Source organism: Brachionichthys hirsutus, chromosome 15, assembly GCF_040956055.1.
Source record: "Brachionichthys hirsutus isolate HB-005 chromosome 15, CSIRO-AGI_Bhir_v1, whole genome shotgun sequence".
NCBI lineage: Eukaryota > Metazoa > Chordata > Actinopteri > Lophiiformes > Brachionichthyidae > Brachionichthys > Brachionichthys hirsutus.
The window spans coordinates 11,636,279-11,661,606 of NC_090911.1; the positions used below are offsets into that span (position 1 = coordinate 11,636,279).

Below are 25,328 nucleotides of genomic sequence, written 5' to 3' on the forward strand. Positions count from 1 at the left end.
ACCGCCGCCGTATATCCGACACCTCGGAGGACGTATAGAAATGTTTTAAAGCCTTTAAAAAAAATCATATTAATAAGTGCTTTATGACGTTGAAACATCCAAAAATGAAATAATTGATCCCATCAAAATCCCCAAATTAAAGACGACATCCCAAAAGTGGCTTATTATTGGAAAGTTCTTATTGGGAGTGAAGGATATGGATGTTTTTAATAACATATATTATTTATACTACAATAAGTGACATTTATAGGAGAATCTTTGGATGCTTTATAGAGGCCAATCAGATTAAATAATCTGGATGGCAGATGAGATCCGAGTGACTCGTCCGGCTGGAGTCTGCAGTGCGAGACTCCGCCCTCCCTCAATCTGAACAGGCACTTCTGTGACGTGTCGCCAGCGCATCCAAAGACTGAATGAGTAAAGCTGCAAATCATTTCCAGTCCATCCTGCAGGAGGTTCGAGGATGAGGTCGCGTCCCCGAGTTTCTCCGAGAAGGACAAATGGCTTCTGGAATCTAGTTTTTTTTTTCCTTCACATTCGGACATGTCACCTCCTTTAGAACACACACACACACACACACACACACACACACCTCAGTCACAAGCAGCCCCCACCCTGCACCGGTTGTCCTTGTGGTCCCACAGCCAACGTCCTGTTAAGTCCTGCAGACGCCGGCACGTCCCCGATTTCCTCTGGCACCAAGTACTTTCGTGTGTAAAGATCGATATCCTGAAACTATTGGATTCATCAGCCGCTGGGCGCCATGGTTACCGTCAGAAAACACCGGATTAATAGTATCATCGGACGTGGCAAAAACATTCGAGTCGATGTTGGAGCTTTTCACGGAGGCAAACGATGAAACGAGGACGGTTGAAGTCGACTTTATCTCCGTGTGGCGACGAACTTTTAACAAAATAAATGTCTTTTTTTTAGAGTTCTGACCGAAACGACGAGAATTCTCTCGGAACCCGCTTCCTTTCAGACGCGGATCACAATGATTTCAGGTCTGCTTCCGTCTGCGGTTTCAAACAGGATTCGGATCCCGCCCTCCCGGGCGCCGTTTCCCCCCCCCCCCCCCCTTCAGACGCACCGGTTCCAGCCGGTTCCAGCCGGTGGACGGCCGCTCACCAGGCGCCGCTGCCGTGGCTGCCGACGGACTGACAGTTGCTGAAGCGCTTCTTGACGATCAAGCTGATGTAGGCCTTCATCAGCTTGGCGATGTCCATGACCTGCAGAGGAAGAGGAAGAGGAAGGGGAAGAGGAGTTAGTGCGGAAGGCGTCGATCCCGACGTTACAGACGTCCCGAACGCGCTCCGAAGCGTTTGCACCAACCGTCTGCGTCTCAAAGACCAGCTCCCGACCTTCCACGGCGATCCGGTACGCGTTCGCCAGCGGCGCTCCGAACGACAGGATCTGCTCGTAGGGGAAGACTTCCAGGGGCCACAGCTCGCCCCGCTTGTACACCGATATGGCGTCGCGGCTCACGCCGAGCCACAGCTCGGAGGGGAACGCCCCGTCCCGACTCTGGGGGGGGGGGTCATGGAACGACAGTGAGCGCTGAAATGTTCCAGCACCTTCTCGAAACCGCCGAAGGTCCTTCCCAAACGGCGCGTCTCACCTCGACGTTGAACAGCGTGGATCCGTAGCCCGGCCACTCCTTCACCAGAGACATGTACTTCACCATCGCCTGCTCCTGGCTCATCCCCTGCAGCTTCCTCCACTTGTCCGCCACGCTGGTTCTCACCGCCGCCGCCTCCTCCCTCAGCCACGCCTCCAGGCTGCTCTCCTCCTCCAGCTTCTGCCGGCTCAGGGAGCCGCTCCGGAAGCTGCGCCGCAGCGTTCCTTCCAGGAAGCTGGAGCGCTTCCTCTCCGTCGTCCCCGAGCGGTCGGCCGCCGATCCGGCGCCCGGCGCGAACGCCTTGGCGGAGTTCTGCACCCGGGCCCGCAACCGAGCCATGGGGAACACCCGGGACAGCTCGGGGAAGCTGGACTGGGAGTTGTGATCGGCCAGAAGGTACTGAAGCCTCAGGGCGGCCAGGAACTGCAGCGTCTCCTCGGGCGCCGGATACCGGCCGCGGATCACGGCTTCGTGGGCCTGCGGACGCGTTTGGGTTCACACGGAGCTGCTCGACCGGATCGTCACCTCAAAGGAAACGTTTAAATACCTGTTCGAACATGAAGGCGAACTCCACGCCGTCTCTGGGGACGGCGTCCGTGTCCAGGAAGCAGTAGAGCTTGAAGTAAAACCTCCAGCCGGTGTCCCGCTCGTTCGGGCTGGACGAAAGCCTGGACGTCAGAGGGGGGGAGCGGTCAGACGCACGCAGGGACGGCCCCCCGGGGCGCCATGGAAACGCACGCCGTCCGGCTCCCGCGGTCACACCGACCTTTCGAACTTGGCGAGCACGTCGGCGACCACCGTGCGACTCTCGATGGCTTTCTCGGCGCTGTCGTTGTGTTCGAACAGAGCGAACATGTTCCTGCTGTCCTCCATCGCCAGCCCACGGATCAGCTTCTCCACCACCTGACACGCGCACGCGCACGCACACACACACACACACACGCACACACGCACGCTGATCGATCCAGAACCGATCGGCTCCTCTCCACTCGGCGGCGCCGACTCACCTCGCCGGCCGTCGTGTGCGAGTCGATGGTGATCTTGCAGGCCCCGCCCCCGTGACAGTGAACGGTGGTGCTCATCTCCTGCCGGGCCACGATGGCGCGGATCTCCTCCTGCGACGGGACGTTCTCCCTGGTCCGAGTCTTCCTCAGGGAGTCCAGGGCGAAGGCGGCGTAGCGGTCCATCTCTGACCCGGGAAACAGCTCCCTGGTCCTGCGGCGAGAGAGGGACCCGTGTCGGTCAGAGGCCACGCCCCCCCCCCCCCCTCGCAAGCATCCGACGTGGGGAAACCACGCCCATACCTCTTCAGGTGGAACTTGAGGTATCGGTTGACGCTCCTGGTCGGGAGGAAGGTGCAGGACATGCAGACCAGGATCTTCCAGCTGCACAGGTTCCCGGGCCCGCCGGGGTGCGGCGGCCTCGCCGTCTGCTTGACCAGCTGACAGAAGAGTTCGTCGCGCAGCGGTTTGAGCTCCAGGCCCGTCTGCAGCATCCCCTGAATGATCGGCACCGGGTCGGCCACGCCCTCCAGGTGCTGCAGGGAGCCGAACGCTCGGAGCGCCTCGTTCTGCAGCGTGGTGTAGCTTCGGGTTCGCGGCGCTGCCGGGGGGGGCGGGGAGGGGGAGGAGCGTTACCGAAGGAGGAGGCGCAGAAAGGGCGACTGGCGTTCGGCGACTCACCGCTGAGGCAGACGTCGCCGTAGGGCAGCGGCAGCAGCGGGGCGTGCAGCGGGTGGCGGCTGTAGCGCAGGATCGGGTTACGCTTGTAGATCTGCTCCACGACCTCGCCGTTCAGGGAGTTCTCCTGCAGAGAGAAAGACGGACGCCTCTCAGCGGGACTCCCCGGCGCCGGAGCCGGGCTCAGCCACGGTTCTCCTTACCTTGATGTCCTGGATGAGCTGCTGGGTGGGCGTGTCGACGCGAGCTTTGGCGTCGATGACGTTCTGGACGGCGTTGGACCAGCGCACCGCCTCGTTCAGCAGCTTACAGCAGAGCCGGTACGAGTGTTTGCGGCCGTAGACGATCACGTTCCAGTAGCCTGGCAAGAGGACGAAGCGGGGAGGAGGAGCGGAGACGCGTCAGACGGCTCGCCAGTCCGAGCGAGACAAGCGAGACGGTAAGTGTCTTCGTCTGACCCGTCTCCTTGAAGATCTTCTCGTCCGGCTGGACCACCGAGCAGAGGCTGTTCAGAACCAGCGCCCCCAGCTTCAGCGCGTTGCGTTCCGCGCTCTTGTAGTAGTCCAGGGAATTGTGGGTCAGCAGGAACCAGCGCTTCTTCAGCTTCAGCGAGGTTTTGCTGCTGTTCTTCGTCTCTTTGTGCAACCAGCCTGGCGAGAAAACGACAATAAAATGTGGAGCTACGGCGTGGAGCTACGGCGTGGAGCTACGGCGTGGAGCTACGGCGTTTAGCTACGGCGTGGAGCTACGGCGTGGAGCTACGGCGTTTAGCTACGGCGTGGAGCTACGGCGTGGAGCTACGGCGTGGAGCTACGGCGTGGAGCTACGGCGTTTAGCTACGGCGTGGAGCTACGGCGTGGAGCTACGGCGTGGAGCTACGGCGTGGAGCTACGGCGTGGAGCTACGGCGTGGAGCTACGGCGTTTAGCTACGGCGTGGAGCTACGGCGTGGAGCTACGGCGTGGAGCTACGGCGTTTAGCTACGGCGTGGAGCTACGGCGTGGAGCTACGGCGTGGAGCTACGGCGTTTAGCTACGGCGTGGAGCTACGGCGTGGAGCTACGGCGTGGAGCTACGGCGTGGAGCTACGGCGTGGAGCTACGGCGTGGAGGACCTTCACCTCGGATGATGAACTCCTGGCCGTCGACCCGCGTGTCTCCTTTGGAGCGCTGCAGCAGGGCGATCCAGTGGTGCATCTCCTCAGGCGTGTCGGCGTTGCAGTGCAGCACGCGATTGGCCGTGATCATGACGAAGGAGTTCGGCCTATGAATGGAGTTGGGGGGGGGGGTCATCACAATAATAAGCAGCTGACCAATCCACAGACGTCCGTCTTTAAAAGACGACCGGATCCGTTGCGGCGGAGAATCCGGCGGGTCAACAGGAAGTGAAACACGACGGACTTCCTGTTCTCACCTCTCTGGATTATCCGACGCGCAAACCGAATCGATCATCCCGACATCCAGCGTTCCCTGAGGAGACGGAGACGTTTGAGAGTTCAGATGACGACGATGACGAAGTGTGACAACTCCATTTCCCACAGTGCTTTGCGCTCACCACGGCGTTCTGGGGGTTGGCCTGCTCGTCGTGCATCTCTCTGATCTCCTGCTCCGTCGAGGAGTGGACCTGAGTCAGCACGCTGAACCACTGGCTGTAACCACGGAGACAACGGAGTCAGCGCCGTCGTAAACAAGGCGAGGTCACGCCAAACGGAGACGGGAGGAGACGACTGACCTGGCGTCCTCCGCCGACTCGGCGATCAGGTTGTAGGTCCTCTCTGGCATAACGATGTCGATGCCGTTCTCCTTCCCCGTGTTGTCGATGATTTCCCTGCACGAATAAAACACGGAGAGGACATCTAGTGGTGATTATCGGAACTGCACCACAGACCGAGACCCACGCGCCGTTCGTTGAGGCTCCTTACTTGGCGCCGCGCACGTCCAGCACGCCCTTCATCTTCTCCTCGCCGTCGTTCTCAAAGTACACCAGTTTGCTCTGCCGCAGCACGAACCAGCGGCGCTTCCAGTTGCGGCGGGACAGCGTGGACGAGCCGCCGCCCTTCTTGTGCAGCCAGCCCTGCTTCAGCGCCTCCTGCTTGGCCCGGAACCAGAGGAAGGTCTCGTCCTTGAGGACGCACCAGCGCCGCCGCCACGTGTTCATCAAACCTCCTGGACAAGGGAAAACACGCCTCTGGCTCACATCTCCTCTAAAAGCGTCCCCCCCCCCCCCCCCGCGCCAGAAGACGGGAGGTCGGAGGTCGGGACAGCTCGGCTTCCCCGACGATGAAGAGCAAGTTACCTTTGATGAAGAGGAAGCTGTGGAAGTACGGCAGCGTGACGCAGCTGTAGACCGAGTCCCGCCGGTAGGACAGCTCGTCGTCTGTGTCCAACCTGTCGAAGTCGTCCTCGCTGTCCTCGAACTGCAACGACAGAAGGTCGGCCACGTGAGACCAGGCGGAGAAGGTCGGCGAACGCGCGGCGAGGAGCGGAACCCACCGACGACTGGGCCCCCTCCGAGCTGAAGCGGAAGGCCCCCGAGCTGTTGTAGGTCCCCACAGACCCCCGGTAGTCCGGAGACCACTGGTCGCTGCGGGGGTCGGAGAAGGCCACGCTGCCGCCGGACGCTCCGGCGCCGACGCCGTCGTAGTCGTCGTCCCGGTCGTAGTCCGAGTCCTCGTCCGGCGGGATGAGCTCGACCAGGTCGTCGGACCGGGCCTCGGACGGAGCCTGGGGGTGGCAGTAGGCCGAGTCCCCGCTGGAGGAGGCGCTGTGGCAGGCGGGGGGCGCCGGCGGTAAAGGCTGGCGCAGCAGCGCCGTCAGCGGCGGCGGCAGCGGCGGGAGCACGCCGTCGTTGGCGTAGGGATCCTCCTCGGAGGAATCGTCGCTCGTTCGGATCCCGCTCGTCCTCTGGCCGTCCGAGTGTCCGTGTTCGCTCGGGTTGGGCGAGTCTTTGAAGGCGTCGTCGTCGGCGCCGAACCCTTCGTCCACCTCCTCCTCCTCGTCGTCGCCGCCGCCGCGCCTCCTCCTCCTCCTCCGCCCACCCTCCTTCTCCTCCTCGTCCTCGTCGACCCCCAGCGAGCTCTCGATGTTCCGCACGCACTCGTCGATTTCGTCGAAGTTCAGCGAGTCGAGGAACTGCTGCGCCGCCTTGCAGGCCTCGTCCTCCAGGCGCCGGAGCTCCTGGTCGCGGAGGAGCTGCAGGCGGTTGAGGGAGGCCTCGGTCAGCGAGAGCTCCTGCTGCTCCTTCTGCCGCTGCAGCGCCTGGATCTCTCGCTCCAGCCGCAGGATCTCCTCCACCTGAGACGCCTCGTGGGGGCGGACGTCGCCCTCCGGGGCGGACGCCGAGTCCGGCGCCTCCGGCGAGGCCTCGTCTGCCGCCAGAGGTTGAGGCAGAGCGACGGAGGCCGACTCCTCGGAGAGGCGGAGCTCTTCCAGTCGTCCGGCCTCCTCAGCCTGCGGGACGCGAGACAAAGACAAAGGGAGAGTCTCCGGATCGGTCAAAAGGTCGATGGGAGTCAGCTCGGTCACGGCGTTGAGACAAAATCCATGAATACCGAAGGAACATCTGAAGGTTCTATCAAATCAAAGACCGTTTGAAACCGACCGAGACGGAACCGGTCCTCTTTAGGAGAGTCATCGCCGGCCACCGTACCTCTTTGGCGAGTCTCTCGGCCTCCAGCTTCAGCCTCTCCCTGCAAACAGAAGCAAATCAGCCGCCGCGTGTTTGTTGATAAATAATTGTTGTTGTTGTCAGAACAACGCAGAAGAAGAGTTAAATAAATCACTGCTGATCTCCCAACCTCTCCATCTCCTCCTCCTCCATCCTCCTGCGCTGCTCCTCCTCCTCCTCCCTCTTCCTCTTCTCCTCCAGGAGCCGGCCGTACGCCCGGCGCGCCAGCTGGCCTCGCACGCGTTTCTGGAAGGTAAGCGCCGCCCAGCGGAGGAGCAGGAACTTCCTCCTCCAGTAGAACGCCCGGTAGTTCTTCTGAATGACCACAATGCACTGCAGCAGCTTCCTGTACTGCTTCCTGAGACCGTAAACAACAACAAAGATGTTAAAGTCGCGATTAAAGACCGCCCCCCCGGTGTCGACTCAGTCCGGAACGGCGAGTCGCACCTGGCCACGTAGCCCATGACGTGGGCCTGGATGGTCATGCCCGCTTTTAGCACCTCCAACTCCCGCTGCTTCTCCAGGCGGTGCTCCAGGGACTCCCGAAGGAAGACCTGAGAGGGGAGGATGGAGGAGGAGGGGGGGGGGGGGTCAATATCCTGCTGCGGATATCGGTTGCACGTTTATCTCGTAGGAGCTTCATTCAGCTGGTCTCGACCGATAAGGGAGACGGCGCCGGCCGAGCGAAGCCTGAAGGCTAAGCCGATCAGGGGAGGAGGAAAATGAGATATGGCACTTGTTCCTGTCTCCTGGTGACTGATGCAGTGTGTGTGTGTGTGTGTGTGTGTGTGTGTGTGTGTGTGGACGCCTCAGCGGTGAAGCTCTAATGACATTCTGAGGATTCAGAAGAAGCCCCTTTAAATTAAAGTTCTAAAAGCCCACTCTAATTCACGCTTCGAGCAGACTGGGAGGAGAGCCATCTCTTAGCTGGCATGCTAACATCATGCTAACCAACATTTAACTTCCTCTAACAGGCTGGACAATCAGTTACTACCCCGACGCGGCGCTCTGAGAGGGTAAAACGTTGAAACAAGCGTTTCACGACAGATTCATGAATCAGCATCACGCTAACGTGCGCGTTAGCGGCGGCTCGACGGAGTAGCGCAACGTGAACGTGGTTGGCGTCACCGTGGCAACAACCTCAAACATGAATCACTCCATCCCTGGAGGAAAGTCTGCAAACATTTGCATCTTAATGGATGGAACATCAACTGAGCCCGTTTAATTGCTACTGTGCTAATTAAAGCTGCGCTAAGCCTCTTGCACACTCTGATTCTTGCGGTTGGCGCCTTTTGGGGAGCGCCGCTCGCCGTGACGGATTTGAACTCTGGGGGGGGGGGGGGAGCTCTCTCCCCCAGGAAATGAGGTTCCAGACTATAAAAACGCGGAGCCAACTCGGAGACTGAAGTCAGGGACGTGTGCCGAGCGAAAGGAGCCGGATGGACGTAAATCTGTCAGGCGATGGCGGTGGGGACAAAGCGGACCGACCCCTCTGAGGGAGCGGGAACAGAATTAAAGGGTTGTCATGGCAGCGGGAAGGCCTTTGTTGTTCAGGCTGATGGTGACAGCGTGTCTGCACATCTGTTTAGCTGTGACTGCTCACAAAAAGAAAAGTACACATCTGTGATTTTAGACGAAACCTTTGTGTTGTTGATGCATTTTATTTTTCGAGTCGTCTTAAAAATAGCCTCACTGAGGCCCAAATTTCATGTCTCAGACCCCCCACGGCCTTTTTGAATGGTCCGTCAAAATGAAAGTCGTCGCATGCACGTCCTCTGGCTTTAAAGGTCGAGGGGCGTGGTCACCTTGGTCTTTCCCAGCTGCCACTCCGTGGCGCTGCCGTCGTACAGGTGGAGCAGCTGGATGCAGCTGCCTCTGGGGTCACCTGGCTGCATCACGGCCCGCATCAGCACCTTGTACCTGAGGAAGCAACACATATCCCGTTATTAAAAGGGAGGTGGTCCAGACTAGTACCTGGGATTGAGAGACTCACCTGGTGCAGAAGTCCTGGAAGGGTCTCCGGACCGGGAAACCGGTTCGTCGGATCTTTACCGTCTCCAACATGCCAGAATATCTGAGCTGGTTCAGAACCAAAGTCTGGTCAAACTGTTCCGGCATCTGGAGGAAGGACAGCCACGAAGGACGGCCAACGCGATCATGATTATTAATTTATAGCAAATAGGTAAAGCGATTGAAAATGAAAGTTAATTCATGGACCCACTCACTCCTTTGATGTTTAAAACATCTAGGAAACATCAAAGGAGGGACTGCCTGACAGTTATAAATGCCCTAAGCAAATGACCTCCCAACAACATCCTACCTACCCAACGTTCTGCCACCCGGAAGACATATCAAAGAACAATATGAACAACGGCAGCAGCAACTTGGACCTTCCCGCGAAGAACGGCGAAGATGGCGAAGATGGCTATGAAGAAGAATCCGACTGGAAATCGCTGAGGGAGAGCCTTAACGAATCGCCCAACACAGGAAGTGACATCAAAAGCAGAGACGATCTCTTGGACAAAATCACACTGCTCAAAGAAAGCGTCGTGTACTGTGATATAGATCTTAACACCATTAAGACACGTCTAAATGGCCAGTCAGAAATCATTGACGACCTTAAGGCAAAGCTTAATCGTGAATATGAATGTACGCTGGAAGTGAAGGAAGAGAACAGAGCTCTCAAGGCGAGGTTGGCCGAGGACCAACTCAAGCTTGCCCTCCGAGGGAGTCTGACGCCTGGAGCCAGCGGCATGGCTCTCAGGTCCATGTCGGAGCCTTGTGTCAAAACAGCCGAACAGTGCGACACGGAGGCCTCGCTCGAGTCGTCGGCCTTTTCGCTGAGCAGGAACAAACTCACAAGTGAGCTGGAGGAGTGCACTCTGAACCTCCAGGCCCAAAGCGAGGCGACCGGGTCTGCTGAGCTGATGGCATCGGTGCTCCAGGAGCGTCTCGAGGAGGTGCTCGCTCAAAGGACAGCGAAGGAACGACGCAACGAAGAAAGAGCCCTGAAGCAGGAGCCGAAGAAAAACATACTCAAGCGCTGGTGGGATCAAATATTCTCACGCAGAAGGCCCAAGACGCCGGCGGACAGCCCGGGTGACAAGATCAATATCCAATATTCTCTGGACCCGTGAGCCCCCCCCCCCCTCTAAGTCTCTTCTCAGAGCGAGAACAGACACAACGGTCCATCAACCAGCTCCGCTCCGTCCTGCACCTGCACGCACCTCATTCCAACCGCCGCCGGCACGCCAAATCTGCAACAGGCGTGTCCTTGAACGCATCGCTTCCCATTTAAAACATGCACCAGGCTCACCGTGCATCGCGGCGCTCCGCTTCGCCGGCGCCGCCAGAGACTGAAGAGGGGAAATGACAGAAAACTTCCCACAGCTGCCCCCCCCCCCCCCCCTCTCACTCTCTCTCTCTCTCTCACTGCCTCCGCAGCCAAACAAAGGCTTTCAAACCCAGAACTCGACTCCCCTTTGTGTGTGCGCAGGGAGGGCCGTGGTTGCCATGGCGATGAGTCTCCTACTGAGGCTGATTTATGCAGGCCACTTGTAGGTTGTGAGTGAGTTCTGGGTTCCCCCCCCCTTCAGAATCAAACAGATGACACGGACCCCTTCCGGGGGGGGGGGGGGGGCTTTTTGGGGGCCACGTGCTGCATCTGCTTGACCTCCGTCTCCCCCAAGACGACCCCCCCCCCACCTAAATTAAGCCTCATTCCCAAGTCATCACGCAGCCTCGTTTAACGCTGGATCAGAGGAGGAGGAGTCAGACGAAAACACGCCGGAAGAGGAGGAAACAGGCGGCGCGGGAACGATCGATGCACCGAATCTACTCCCGTCTGTTGCTAGGCAACCTGGGGTCAGAGGGCACCAGCCGTTTCCCGTCTGCGGCTGGTTGGTTATTAAATTACTCGTTTCTCACTGTGACCCTTCAGGCGTGTGTGTGTGTGTGTGTGTGTGTGTGTGTTCGTTCATGTACTCCTCCGTGTAGTGTACTCACCTTGTGTGTATTTGGTTTGATGCATCGGATGAAGTACGGGTCAGACGTGCTGAGAGTTGCCATCAGGGAGTGTAAAGAATCCTGTCGCCACAGAAACACTAATTATTACCGCTAGTAATACTAGAACTACTACTCCTAATACTACTACTGGCAGTACTAATAAAGTGGCTACTTCTAATCACAGTAGAGGCGCTGAGGCTAGTACTACTACTTGTGACAGTAGTATGTTTTTATTTCTGTGTCTACAGTTATCTCTTCCAGATAGTACTATTACTACTACCACAGTTACTAGTATCAATACTAGTTACTAACATTACTACTACAAGTACCAGCATACCTATTACAAGAGTTGCTTCTCTTATTATATACCATTACTATATACTACTACTTATTATGAGTTACTAGTACTTCTACAGTCACTCGATTTACTACTAGTGTTCCACCGACATTCACTAGTACTATTACGACAGCTACTAATACTACTACTATTCACTAGCATCGCTACTAGTTACTAGCCCCCCTCCTGCAGCGGGGCGGGGCGGGGCGGGGCTTGCCTTGAACTGCGAGCTGACGGTGGGCCTCCGGTGTTTGGAGCTGCTCTTCAGGGTATCCTGTTTGTTCCGACTCGTCACATGTTCAAACAGATCGTAGACAAAGTCCAGCCTGACGAGACAAAGGGGGGGGGGGGGGGGGGGGGGGGTCAGAAAACACAAGGGCTAGAGGGCGGACTACAAAGATGGACGCCGCCATCATTAAAGAGAGAAATGACGGCGGTTCTCCGTCGGGTTGACCTACCTGCTGTCCCTCAGCAGGTTGAGGATGTCGTCCCTGAAGGTGTCCCTGTTCTTCTCCAGCGTCCCCCTCACGTCGTACACCACCTGAAACGAGCCACAGGGCGGCGCCAGAGAGCCGCATGGCGTTCATTTAAAGTCGAGTCTCTTCCTCTCTTTCACACAAAGCCGCAGCAGCGTCTCACCTCGCCGGCGTAATGCCTGACCCCGAAGTAATGCACGGCGACGCGGGGCTTGACGTAGGAAGAGTTCTTCTGCAGCGAGAGAAGGAAAACGCGCGTCTCTCTCAACTCGATCACAATCCGAGCGTAAAAAAAGGCAGATCGGCCGTCCAACGAGACATCCAGGCTCCTACCGAGTGCTGGCTGTGGAGCTTCTCCAGCAAGGTGTAGTCTGTGGCTTTGGGGAAGTGACTCTCCTCATTCATCAGTGCCAGGAGACCCAGTTTCTACGGCAACAAGGAGCAACCAATGTCACCACGACCTCATCCTACAGTCTAATCCTTTATCAGCGTCTTCTTTTTATGTTTACCGCCCCTCAAATGTCTAAATGTCTTTATTTGGAACGGTCATAAACAACTTTATGCAAGCAGACAATTCCTTCGTCATCAGTGATTCCATCATCATCACCACCACCCCACTTCCTCCTGGGCAGCATTTGGGACACACACCTTCTCGATCAGATCCAAACACTCGCCGTTGTCCATCCAGTTGATGTCGGCCCAGAGGAGACCTTCCCTGCAGCGATCAGGCGAAAAGAGTATCGGAAGTTAAAGGGTAAATACGCCCAATTTTTAGTCTAGTCGAGCTTCCGTGAAAGAAAAAAAACACAATAAAGCTACAGCTCGGTTAGCTTAGCTTATTTTAGCTTTAAGCTAAGGCCGGATGTCCAGAGGGCAGGGCATTTAAACCATTATTCCAGGTTTGGTGTGTGTGTGTGTGCGTGTGTGTGCGTGTGCCTACTTGTTGTATTCAAGTTGCTCCAAGGAGAAAATGTGTTTGTTGAAATATTCCTGAAGCTTCTCGTTTGCGTAGTTGATGTTGAACTGCTCAAAGCGGTTGACCTGACAGCGACAACGTGGGAAGAAGACATGAGACGCTTAAAGCATCGGCAGACAGGAAGTAGTTAACGGCGACGTTAACCGGGAGGGACTGGAACCCAATAATATACGACGACGACGACACACCTCAAAGTTCTCGAACCCGAAGATGTCCAGGATGCTGATGGACTTGAAGTCTTCTCTGCCCCTGATCCGGTCGTTGAGCTTGCAGGTGATCCAGTTGAAGCACTGGGCGTAAAGCGCCATCGCCATGGAGTCTCTGGAGTCCACCGCCTGCAGGGAGAACGGCGCCGCCACCGTGAACGGAACAGCCCGAGTCCGATTCCGGCTCGACCGGCGCCAAGACGCCGTCGTTTACAGACGAAGCTCCGAGCTACGTCGGGACAGTTCCTTACCTGTTCCACGGTGAGCGGCGTGGAGATCTCCTCGCCCCTGAGGATCATGGACCGATGGGTCAGGACCTCGGCCAGCTGATCCGAGTTCAGCCCGAGGAGTTCGGACGTCCTGCCGAGAGCTGCAGACAAACATCGACCATCAGAGGCCTCCGACTCTCATTTCGAAAACCAAGACTGCAACAAGCGTGTCCTTGAACGCATCGCTGCCCATTTTTATTTATTTGAAAGGATAAAACCCCTTGAGATGAAACCATCTCGTTTTCAAGAGGGTCCTCAATCAAAACAAAACATAAATAACAAACAGCAGTGCAGATATGAAAAAACAAAAACAACAAACAAAATAAAATAAAAAATACTCTCTTTACATACAAACACACATCCACACTCAAACTACACATTTAACTTCTTCATTTATCAACACCTGTCAGAAAAACGGCAAAAAGGTGTCCAGAATATTCTCAAGCGTCATAAATCACACGACCACTAGGGGTCCTTGTCTGGTTAATGTCAGGACACTGACTCTAACGCTGCTGAGGAGGATGAAGGAGCCGACGGGTGGACAAACTGACCCGACTTGGAGGAGACCTGCGCCCCTCCTGCCGTCATGAACTCGATGTTTCCCGCGTGGAGGATCCCGGCCAGGAGCCGGAAGATCTCCCCGATGTTCTCCTCCGTGAACTGCATCGTCCGCATGGAATTCTGTTCGCCGCGAAACAGACAAAGAAGCAGCCGATTGGTCCTTTCGGGACATCTTAGAGACTCCGTTACTGAGGTCCAGCGTCCTAGAGGTCACGTACCAGAACGTCCTGAAAGGTGCTGTGGTCATTGATCGTCTGGTCGGCCAGGCAGCCAGACTGTCTCAGGTAGTGGTATCCCTCAGGGCGGGCCAACCCGAAGGCCTCTGCAACAAGCACGGCGTTCTTACATCGCTCTCTGATTGATCACACCATCGCGAGGATATCCTGATCACCTCTCTGCTGACTGTTGGTTCCGGCCAACAAGGCGTAGAATATGTGGTAGTTTCTCTCCCCCGGGTTCTGCCGGACCACTCGGTTCTGAAAAAAACCAAACGCCACCATTGAGAAGCTGAAGTCTTTGTACCTTCTTCCCACGCCACTGGACGCTGAAGGACGAAAGCGCCAACGCTGATATCGGCGCCGACAGGAGGCAGACGGCGTTGGAGACGGAGGACGGCGACTCACCTTTTCCAAGAGGTCTGTGGTCAGAAAAGCATCGGTCAAGGCAGGTAACAGCTGAAGACTCGATGACTCGACAGAAACGCCCCGGCAGAACGCGACGGGATCTTTTTTAAAGGATACAGTCGATGATTCGGCCGCCCTGGATGTTTCCCTTCTGGCTGAAATGGAGCTGGACGAACTTCCCGAAGCGGCTGGAGTTGTTGTTGTAGACCGTCTTGGCGTTCCCGAAGGCCTCCATGATGGGACTGCGCAGCGAAGACAAAGGAGGATTGTAACAGGAAGTGAAACGCACCAGATGAAAACGTTCAGTGACGCCCGGCGAACTCGTGACCTGCTCTCCAGCAGCGCCTCCTCCACACGAGACGTCCCGTCTCTGGACGACACCTCCAGGGAATGCTGGCTCATGCAGGACAGGAACTTCAGGATGAGCTTGGTGCTTTCGGTCTTCCCGGCGCCGCTCTCTCCGCTGATGGTGGTGGGGGGGGGGGACAAGACGCACGATTAAGTTCGACGGCGACTCTTTTGGCGCTGGAGAAATGAATCCAGACTCTCCGGGGTGCCATGGCGATGCTTTTTTTTTATTATTATCATTCTCGACTGAGGTCTGGATTTCAGGCTGTGGCTTATTTGAGATGTTTGGAGTCTTAACTCAGGACACGTGTTCTACTGCTCGGCCACTAGAGGGCAGGGCAGACGCTGCAAGTTAGCCGCATGCTGACATGAAGAGGATCAAAAGGACACGTGTGTGTGTGGGGGAGGGGGGGGGGTTCCCCCCCCTCTAACAAAGGAAAACCCAAACAAACATCCAGTGACATCATCACGCCGCGTGAAGCTGGTCATCTGCAGCTCCACGCCGCCAGAGTCAGGGCGGCCATGTTAATCGTTACCCGACAAAAACTGTCACGCGAAAGACGAGAGCGAGTCAAAGGACATTAGATTAGCACGACTAAAAACAACAACAACACAGCGAGACTTTGACGGTTGCTCGTAGCCATAAAAAGGTTCAACGCTGAAACTAGCGAGTCCATCTGAGGAACAACTTCCTGTCCACTTCCAGGAAGTTAATCAGCAGCTATTTTGATAAAACCGTTCTCGATGACAGAAATTGAAATGTGCTCATAGCCGCTTTGCGTTAGCTCCTCCCTCAGAGACGATGCCGATTACCTTCAGCGAGACTCTCAGCTCCTCCCTCAGAGACGAGACGCTTTTCATACTGGTCTGCAGAGTATCTCAAAAATCTGGAAGCGAATTCCAACGAGGAACGCAGAGGCACCGGAGGCGAGAGGAAAGATCCAGATCAAGGTTCGGATCCAGGAAATGTGCAGCCTTGGTGAAGGAATGTTGTCCCGGGGGGGTTATGGATGCCGCCGCCCCCCCCACCACCAAGGGCCCAAAATCTAAGCGTGTCTGGTTGCGGTTCGAGCCGTGACCTTTTACAACAAGCGTGGGCAGACGCGAGAGGACGGGACCCGGCTTCAACGACACATGGGGGGGGGGGCTCGATTGTGACCCGCTTCTAAACTAGTAAGACCCATCGCCGGAGGGCGGAGTCAGTAAATCTAAACACGCCAGCGCTCAACGGTGGCTCTTTGCAGCCTCGGGTCAGGGATTGGGTCTCTCTACAAAGGACTTGGTGCGCGAGTGAAGCTCATTTAAATGGCTTAGACGAGAGTCGTGGCCAAATCGGAAAAAGGGGCCTGCTAATTGTAGCCGACTCAAAAGCCTCGCGGTGGCGTGCCAACTTACCCAACCCAGGGCACGCTCTTTAAACAGCACCCTGCCTTCGGGGCTAATCCCTGGCTCAGCACAAAACGGTTGCCACCCGAGCTAAAAGCCCTCCGTCGGAGCGTGTTGGACAAGCCGCCCTGGACCCTCGCCCGGAGCCTTTTGTCCCGAGAGGCAGAGAAATTGAGACAAAAAGGGCAAAGAAAGCTTCGAAAGAGAAGAACCCGTCTGCTGCCGAGTCCCTGAGGAACGCCTCTCAACTGAAGTCGCCGCCTGACCTTTAAAAGAAGATTTAAAGACGTGTGAGATTAAATTATTCGTGTAGAATGGACTGGAATGCATGACTCAAGTCTGGCAGGGATTCTCTGCAGGAGCCGGCCTTCAGCTAGAAGGACGAAAACCGAAGGGCCCGCTGGTCACACGCTAAAATCCGACGCCATCGGCAACGGCAGGCCGAGACACAGAGACGCGGGTCAGCCTGTTGTTTTACCTCAACGTAAAACACTCTCGTCCCCAAAGACAAGAACCCCTGGAGGACGCCCATCAGGTACGCCGGGGAAGGGCTTTCCTGTGACCCCCCCCCCCCCTCTGCATGCCTGAGTAATTAACCAGGCTACAGAATATTGAGTTTGACCCCACACTCACCTCCGGGGTCAGGAGGTCAGGGACGGATTGCTCGGGCAGGGAGGGGGGGGGCTGTGCAGGAAGACGCCTTCAGAGATTGCAGTTTAATTACATCCGGTCCGTTGTGGACAAACGAGTACGAGCTTCTCGTCACCACGAGAGCGTTTCATGGACCGAGGGACATCCGGGACTCGTGAAACCGACGGACAGAAAGGGACAAAGGAACCTCTTGGACAAAGTGTCCGATTACCTCCGGAATGAAGGCAGAACATAAACGGGTCTTAACGCACCAACATCTGGGACAGAAACGGTCCAACGGGCGAAACCCACATTTATAGAACTGCAAGAAGCAGCAGAATAAAAAGCAATGAAAAGATGCGAAAGTTCTGCCATGGTGGCATTCGCTGCTCGCCACGGGGGTTTGGAGGCGTTCCAGGCGTTGCGTCGGCGGCGGCTTGGGAGGAGTTCTCGCTGAAATCTGCAGCGAAATGCGCCTCAATAGCGAAACCTGCAGAAGGTGAAGAGACTCAACCGGACTGGAAAACGTGCCACAGGAAGCAGAACCCGCTTCGGGGTCGCCTTCGGGGTTTAGCTCATTCATTCCAGTCCGAAACAAACAAGAACAAACAGAGAAAACTGCTTCGTGCACAAAAAGAAACCAGCCGACCTTTGAAAACGGGGCACGTGCGTCTCGTTACCCAGAATGCCGAGGAAGCAGGGCTTAAAGGGCTGTAAAATAAAAGCAGCTAATTGTCCCAAAAGTGCAGCGCGAGTAGAAACGGCGCTAATTATACGAGAAACTGGAATTCTTTCTATAAAAAAATCTATATTTTAAACTCATTTTCTGTTTGTCAAACTTATTTATATTTTTGATAAAGGAATCAACTAAAAATAAATATATATATTTATAGCATGTTTTACTTTCGCCTTAAATTAAATATAGATTTCAAATACAGTACTTGCACGCATTTTACAATACACCGAGTTATCTGAAGTTTTAATTCCATATTGAATAAGTTTTTGTTGTAATCTGAAGGTAAATCTTTAGCGTGTAAACTCCGCCTCCAAAAAGTGAACAAGCCTTTGGTGATGTCACAAACCGACGGATCATTTAAACCTGACTTAATTTAGTTCCTTCTCCGCTCCCGCTTCCTTAAAGCTTCCCGGTCGTTTTCAGGTAACCTTGACGACGGAGCGATGGAGGATGTGACGAAGGAAGCGTTTAGATTTTTCCTGAACGGATTCAACCTGCGAAGCGACGATTCCCGCCGGGATCACCTCACCTGATCAGGACGCACTGGCTGCGCAGCCGCCGCCACAGCGAGCGGTAGCACTCGTTGGCGGTGGCGAAGATGTGCGGCGAGATTTCCCCCAGGTGGTGGCGGCTGTACAGCTCCATGTTCGGCCGGTCGTACAAACCCGGGAGCCGCTGGTAGGGATTCACCGCCGCCAGGATGGAGCCGATGTACGTCTGAGGATGAGGAGGGAGAGGAAGAGGAAGCGTTGGAAAAATGACAGAAGCAGAGCGCCGGCGGAGGAGGTCGCTTTAAGAGCAACGCCGACAACAAAATGTTTGAGAGATTAAATGTATGCGAGGATGCTGCCGTAACCATGACGACTCCTCCGACCACGGCCGCTGGCAGAAACGCTGTGCTACTCTTCTACTAGGTGATGCGCCATCTTTTCCCCGCCAAGAATGCCCGTCTATCCATTAGCCGCCGCAGCGCCGCCGCTCCTGCCAGGACTCCGACCTCAGCATTTTGGCTCGATTTACTTTGAAATCCGAAACTGCCTCGGAAAGTTCTGGGACGCGCTGGTGAAGAGAAAAGGTAAAACATGTCCGACGTGTCGCTGAGCCTTCCCAACAGGCTGAGATGTTCTGTTTCCGCGTTGGCTTCGTGCTCGCCGCTCCATATTTACACCGTTCAAGGCGTTCGGCCTGAGGTATCCGTGACAACGACCGCACGGCTGCACGGGATTCCAGCAGCAGCTCCAAGTTCAGAGATCATCGCTTTCTTTTCTGTGAAATTAAGTGTTTTCAATTGTGTCAAATTAAAGCAAATTAAATGTTTCATAAAGATAATAGTGAAAAAGGAGAATTAGCGCTGACCGGTTTGGAGGGAATAAACCGCCAAAAGGCGAAGGATTGTCTTTAATCCACAACGAAACAATAGAGATCAGTCTTCCAGAATGAATTGTGGGAAACCCCATGAACGTGTTAAAAACGTCGCTTTGTTTAGTGTTCCGTTATAAATCACATTTTTATGACCTGAAGTCGCCGATTTTGGCGACTTGGCAAAAGCAACAGCTGGAGGACGTGCACGCGCCGCCGGAGTGGCGTTTACCGCCGGCATTAATGGACGATTCTTATTGGACGCGACAGCGTTGCTTTACGGCAGACAAATGCGTCGGATGCTAAAACCGTCGTCTGCAACAGGAGTTGGTCCTGCAGACGGTGGAACTGGAGAACACAGAGGCATGCATGCAGGCCCCCCCCGCCGCCCCCCCGCTGCGAGGGAAATGGAGACCAGATGTAGAGAAACTCCGGATCACAAAGCGCTCGCCGACCCGCCTGACTGACGGCAGGAAATGATGAGAAGCAGTCGCAGAGTTCCGACAAGACGGAATCCCGCACATTTGTTATACACGGCATTTAAATTAATCCTGTTTAATGTCCCCGCTGACGGGACAGACCCCCCCCCCCCCCCATATTTAAGGTGGAGCCTGGCAACCCAACAGAACAGGTTATAGTTCCAGCCGCTGACGTCCATCAGGAACCAGAGAATCCGTGTCGCCGTCGCGTTCGGTCCATTTGCGTGAGAACAAGAGCGTCGGAAAGTTTCCACCCTGGAACACGTTTTAATAAGTTCGGGTTCGTGTTCCTGAAGACGTCATTGAAACACAATGAAGTGTTTTCTGGGGGGAACGGACATCGTGCAACCGCCCCCCCCCTCCTCGAGCTGGTGGTGGGAACCTTGATGCAGAACTCCCGACTGCAGGCGTGGGTTGGAACATAGATCCACTGGTCTGGATTACCGTCGGACTCAGCTCCATACAAAATGCCCAGAATGCCGGAGAAGATCAGCTGCCCATCGCTTCTGAACAAGACCCCGAGCTACAGGTCCAGCCCGGGTCCAAACCAAGTCCAACCCGGGTCCAGCACAGCTTCATCCGACTCGAGGCCACAAGTGAGACAAATTACCAAGAAAAGGAATTTCCTGCAATTTATTGACCTCATAGAAATGTACATATAAAATATGAGGCACCGAGTCCCCGGGCAGGAATGGAGGCATCTGCGTTTACCATTGAAGGGGGCGGGGGGGGGGTAGATACGGAAGAGAAATGAGTGCGTGTGACGGTGTTTTTTGTGGTACTCGGAGAAAGTGTGTGAATGTATGGTTTCAAATGGAATCTGTAGAGGAGACGAGTGAGGCCACCGGTTGACGGCACAGCTGGTAGCAATCATAGCGCGCGCGCGCACACACACACACACACACACACACACAGGTCTGGTAGCCCCTTTGCCAAACTCCCTGTTGAACTGTGTAATGCTAGAGGCAGCTAGCTTCATAGCTTCCAGCATAAGAACCAAAGACGACGCCAAGAGAACGTCATTAATGCTGCAGGTCTAAATTTTAATGCACTGATGATGTTTTTTTTTTGTTCCTATCCACATCCTCACCATCTCGTTCTGTGATTGGCCACGCCTGGAGCACGTCGTTTAGCGCTTTGTAGTATTTTACCTGAACAAATACGGTTTCCTCTAGTAAAAACTCAAACGCCACTGAAGCAATACTCTTTGGAATGTCGGGGGGAACGTGAAGGTCGGGATGTCTTCATCAGGACACACAGATTTGAGTTGAACGCGACTACCGTCGGCTCGCTAGCTTCAGCTTGTCGCTCGAAGCCCTTCCCTTCGGTTTACCACGACCCACTTAAACAGCTCGCCTTTAATCTGCCCTCTTTGTAGATTCTGCCCCAAGAAGAAATGGAGATCCCCCCCCCCCCCCCCCCCCGGCGGTGTGGAGATCAGCGGCTGCGATGAATTGATTGGATAATTCCGACCATACGGGAGCATTCAGATGCGATTAAAGTAACGAGATGCCATTTGTCAAAGGTTAGCGCCGCAAATGCCTGCGGTTAGCACAGGGCGGCCTTTGTCGGCGGTTTGTTTTGGAGAACGTTTTGGGTCACGTTTGTTCATTAAGGTTCAAACCCAGTCAGTAATAGCTGAGAGCTATTTGTCCTACATGGGCCTTTGTTTTCTATAGTGTAGACACTCATTGGTTCCTTAGCTGCAACTGGGTTAGCAGGAACAGAGCTTGCATGCTAATCCTCCCGCCGTGTAAAGCTGTTAGCACATGCTAATATAGCAATGCAGGGGTGATTCATCCTAGTAGCACAGTTGCTAAATTGCTTTTTTGTGACAACGATGGTCGATTGTTGCCTCAGTACAGGGAATAAATCATGAAGAGAAAGTCCGAGGCTAACATTCTCTTAAGAATGCGAAGCCGAGCCAGTTCTCATTCGTGCCAAAGTCCCGGTGAAGATAGCTTCTGAAGGCAGCGTCAAACCAAACAAGCTCTTCGTCATCCTCCCTCTCACTCGGCTGCCGCTCCCGGACGAAGAACAGCACCGTCCGGGATGCTACCTGGATTCAACGAGGCGGAAAAGCTCCGCGGCTGTTTGGGATTCATCACCCAAACTAGGTCAACAGTGTTGCCGTGGAAATGTCAGAAACAAACTGCACGCTAACCTTAAAGCAACCCTGAAACGTAGCATAACTGGAAAGCGTCATATTAATGATTCAGGTTGTAAATTACAACGGGAACAAACGCAAATTCCAGGATGTAAACACTCGACTTTAACTCATTCAGTGCCAGCAGTTTTCGGCATCTAGTGTTAATCTGGATGTCCCGAACAAGCACTAGGAGTTGCATATCTTTTTAAAAATGTACTTTTTATATGGCATGACGCCTTTAGAATGTTGTAAACTGTGACTTATGTGTCTGTCTGTTTAACTCCTGCTGCAGCCCGACAGGTGTGTGCCGACACCACCTGGATAACCCGTTAGGTTTCGACACACGTTTACAGTAAACATGTTTTAGTCAACATACCCAAACCATTTCAGTTATTTTTTTCCAACTATAGGAGCATCTGGAATGGAGCAAAGAAGACCTTCAAATGCAGCTATCGCCACCTGCTGGTCCGGAGCTACTTCCTCCAGGCAGGTTGAGCCGTTTCGCTGCGACCTTCGTGGTGCGTTCACTGTCATTATCTGCCGTTGTTAAATGAAAATGCAGCAAACTTACGTAGATGTGCCTCTGCTGGTACCGCAGGAAGAGGTTGTGCATGATGGCGCCGTCATGGAGGTCCTCAAGGGTCGCCATGTCCTCCACCCCCCTGATGCTGCTGGGGTGCATGGGCTGCACCTTCTGTCGGGTGAGCGCATTCTGCTTGTAGGTGTACACCTGGACGACAAAAAAGAAAACATATGGAGACATGCGAGCGACTCGGACGAGAGAACAAGACGAAAATCACCGAATCGGATTCCGTCCAGTCGGTCTGGAGGCTTTATTTCCATCCTGAAGCAAACCGAATTCTTCTAAGACCGACATTTCCCAAGAAATAATCGTTCTAGAATCAGAGGAAAACTTCCCGCCCCGTTTCCCGAAGTCTTGCTTACAGTAGAGTCGGTCCGTGACAACTTCCTCCGTCCATCTGCTCCAGTTGTGGGCTATTTGTTCTCTGGTTGGAGACCAGATGTGGACTTTCATTCTCATTTATTTTTTAAATTCAGGTATCTCTGTTCTGTTCGTAGTCCACAACAGCGAAAGGCATGGATGAAAAGAAGTCTGCAGGCCTTTAGAAATGTAAAGTGGAAACTTCCAGAAGAACCTCAATGGAATAAGAAAAATTTACGACAACAAAGTTATAACAATATAAAACAGCTGGTAAAAGAAGCAGCAGATCAATGCAGAATTCCCAGCAGGGCTCCTCTGGCCAGAACATTAACCTTCCCGGCTTGAAAAGCACCCGCAGCTCAGGTTTCACGGCACCTGCCGCACAGGTGACATACGGCAGATAGATGAGGTAAATATGACCCCGGGCGGCCTTCGGGGAACCGGATGCGCCGTTCAGCAGACGGCCGTTTATCGTTCGCGGGCGGCTGCGGGCGAGGCCGAGCAGCTTCCAGACAAAACTCCGAGCGATTATCCAACAAAGAACGTCAAAACCAGAGATAAGCCCAATCTCTGATGGTTTTCTCCCGGTGGACCGCCCCGTCCGTCACGCTGGCATTTATCTCCCTTCATCACGCCGGCTGCTCCCGAACATGATTCCTCGTTTTCTATTACCTCGGGCAATATCCTGCATTTCCAAAAAAAAAATGCCTGCAGCATTCAGACAAAGAAGCCATTGTTCAAATCTGTTGTCCAATCAGAACCAAACCAGCTCAGGACCACGGGCCGGTCCCGCCTGAACAGGAAGAGGTTAATGATAGAGGAGACCTCAAATTAGAACCGCTCCACAGGACGGGGGGGTCCGCTCAAAATGGTGATTACGGCAGCATCACGAAGGATCAATACAAGGAGACGATGGATCAAACGCAAAAGCGTTGAGGTGCGCTGAGGATTGTGGGTAATGTGGTAGAACAAGCATCATATGAACGGATTGAACGCAGTCACACAACGAACTCTGGCTGTTGCTGCTCTTATTCTGAAGAAAGCTGGTTTCTGTCTGAGGGGCCAAGTCACACTGCTGCCCCCCCCCTCCCCACCTCCCCCCACACACACACACATTAACAGCCCAAACTGCCCCCACTATCACACCAGGTGTAATTGCTGGCATTCCAGTGCTTCAAGGGAAGCTGAAAGATGGATGGAATCATTATTTTAAATTAAAAAGTAAACCAAATTAGCATCAGCTGAATTGTTTTTCAACAACTTCAACTCGATCCCAGTAGAGGGCAGGTTGTCCAGCGACTTTTTAATATGGTCTCTAATTGGTCCAGTTGTCGCCGCGGTGATGAGAAGGGTTAACACGTTGAAAACAAAGACTGGCGCTAAGCCCATCGACAGATGCTAATGGGGCAAGTCTCCGTAAAACAAAGCCATTAGGAGGAGGAGGGAGTCAACGGACCTTCGGATCAGCCGGGATAAGGATTGTTGCTCCTGCTTACGCGGATCAGGAAAGTGAATTCACCTTTGTGTTCAGCCAATCAGAGCCCTCAATTACAAGCGAGCAGTCGTCCGGATTATTTCTGCTGTTCGTTCATTCATATAACGAGCTTCTCATAAACGGAGTGACGCATCAAAAAAGGGAGAGATAAAAATAAATAAAAACAAACCCTTACCTTACACTGAAGTCTAACAGGTAAGCCTGCTACAACCTTAAGCCCCGCCCTACAAACAGCCTCCTCCTCCTCCTCATCTGAAGCAGCAGCTGCTCTTTCCATCACCATTCATCTCCTGCCGTTTTGTCCCGCAGCCCGTCGGCGCCCTCAAATCACTGAAACCCGAGCAAGAGGAGGGGAAAAACCCGGCGAGCCCAAACGTTGGATTCACATGTTATAAATCCAGTCGGGAACAATTCAAGCTGCAACGAGGAAGAACGCCTACAGGTAGCGGCGGGACCAACTGTGGAGTCGGTCCAAGGCCACCACAGAAGAAGAAAGCGCTCGGCGCACTTCACGGATTTAGCGATTGCCACCTTATTGCCGCTTAATTCCCAGGCATTTAACGGGTTTTCGGGCTGAAAAGATGTCTATTGTTATTGGAGTTCATCCCCAGGGGAACATGAATGTCTGACCCAAATCAGCTGGCATTTAAACATTAATAAGAATGCATGACTCAACACCCCGGTACTGGACCAGTAGAGAGAACACAACTGGGGAATTCTGTTGGGTCAGGAACTACATTTGACCCAGGATCTTTAACCAGGGGTCAAAACACAATCAAACGTTCCTCCGGCGTCATTTAAAAAACGAAACGTAGCTTCTGAGAAAAGGTTCCACGAGAGGATCTTCAGTGCTTCTCACCTGGCCGTAGTCCGTGGCGAAGACGACAATGCCTCCAGAGCACGAGGACACGGCGCTGGGAAGATACTGCTCATCCTCCCACAGCCACACCCGGTCGCCCTGGAAAAGAAAGTTTAGATCATCAAAGACGGGCACAGACGACGTCACTGGAAGTCCAAATTAAACTTCAAGTAGAAGCTTCCACACAAGAGTCTCTGGCCAACTTATTAAGTAGCGTCTTAAAGAACTCAAGGAGCTGCCGCCGTCTCCCGTTACCATGGTGTCGCCACGGCGCTGACCTTTTCCTGACCAACGGGAGACTCTCGGCCGTCATGGAAAACTCTGCAGCGATCCGTACCTGCGGGGAGGCCGGTAAAGCTGCATGTTCATTGATCCTCGACACCAACCGGAAAGCGGTTTTAAAAGTGACGCCTTGTTGAATTTGCTGCTCCTGGCTGCTAGCCGTAGCATCGAGCTAATGGCTAGTCATCACTAGTTTCCGCTAGGAGGAGTCTTAACGATTCGTTTGGAGGATTTGTCGCTGCACGTGA

At 54.3% G+C, this 25,328-nt stretch overlaps 1 protein-coding gene across 1 annotated transcript; it reads right to left on the bottom strand.

The window, feature by feature from the left end:
* Window positions 1-1,058: 1,058 nt before the first annotated feature.
* Window positions 1,059-25,111, bottom strand: myo10 (myosin X). The gene is made up of 41 exons (XM_068748978.1): window positions 25,088-25,111; window positions 24,799-24,897; window positions 22,073-22,231; window positions 18,044-18,231; window positions 14,743-14,877; window positions 14,532-14,656; window positions 14,415-14,428; window positions 14,183-14,267; window positions 14,010-14,113; window positions 13,782-13,911; window positions 13,213-13,331; window positions 12,944-13,090; window positions 12,720-12,820; window positions 12,428-12,494; window positions 12,113-12,205; window positions 11,943-12,011; window positions 11,762-11,844; window positions 11,521-11,629; window positions 10,967-11,047; window positions 8,955-9,079; window positions 8,767-8,881; window positions 7,409-7,515; window positions 7,092-7,319; window positions 6,944-6,983; window positions 5,788-6,744; window positions 5,591-5,711; window positions 5,217-5,460; window positions 5,027-5,122; window positions 4,850-4,943; window positions 4,709-4,764; window positions 4,416-4,558; window positions 3,756-3,947; window positions 3,501-3,658; window positions 3,301-3,424; window positions 2,923-3,220; window positions 2,626-2,833; window positions 2,385-2,521; window positions 2,166-2,286; window positions 1,619-2,095; window positions 1,333-1,524; window positions 1,059-1,229 (listed from the first exon to the last, which is right to left on the bottom strand). The coding sequence occupies exons 1-41, from the start codon at window positions 25,109-25,111 to the stop codon at window positions 1,125-1,127; spliced, it is 6,270 nt and encodes a 2,089-aa protein (XP_068605079.1). The 3' UTR covers window positions 1,059-1,124.
* Window positions 25,112-25,328: the final 217 nt, after the last annotated feature.

Coding starts and splice junctions, on each gene's coding strand:
- myo10 (XM_068748978.1), bottom strand. CDS start 25,111: ATGACGGCCGAGAGTCTCCCGTTG. Junction 22,232..24,798: donor TCGCCACGGACTACGGCCAG/GTGAGAAGCACT, acceptor TTTGTCGTCCAG/GTGTACACCTACAAGCAGAA. Junction 7,516..8,766: donor GGCAGCTGGGAAAGACCAAG/GTGACCACGCCC, acceptor CTCCCCTCTCAG/GTCTTCCTTCGGGAGTCCCT.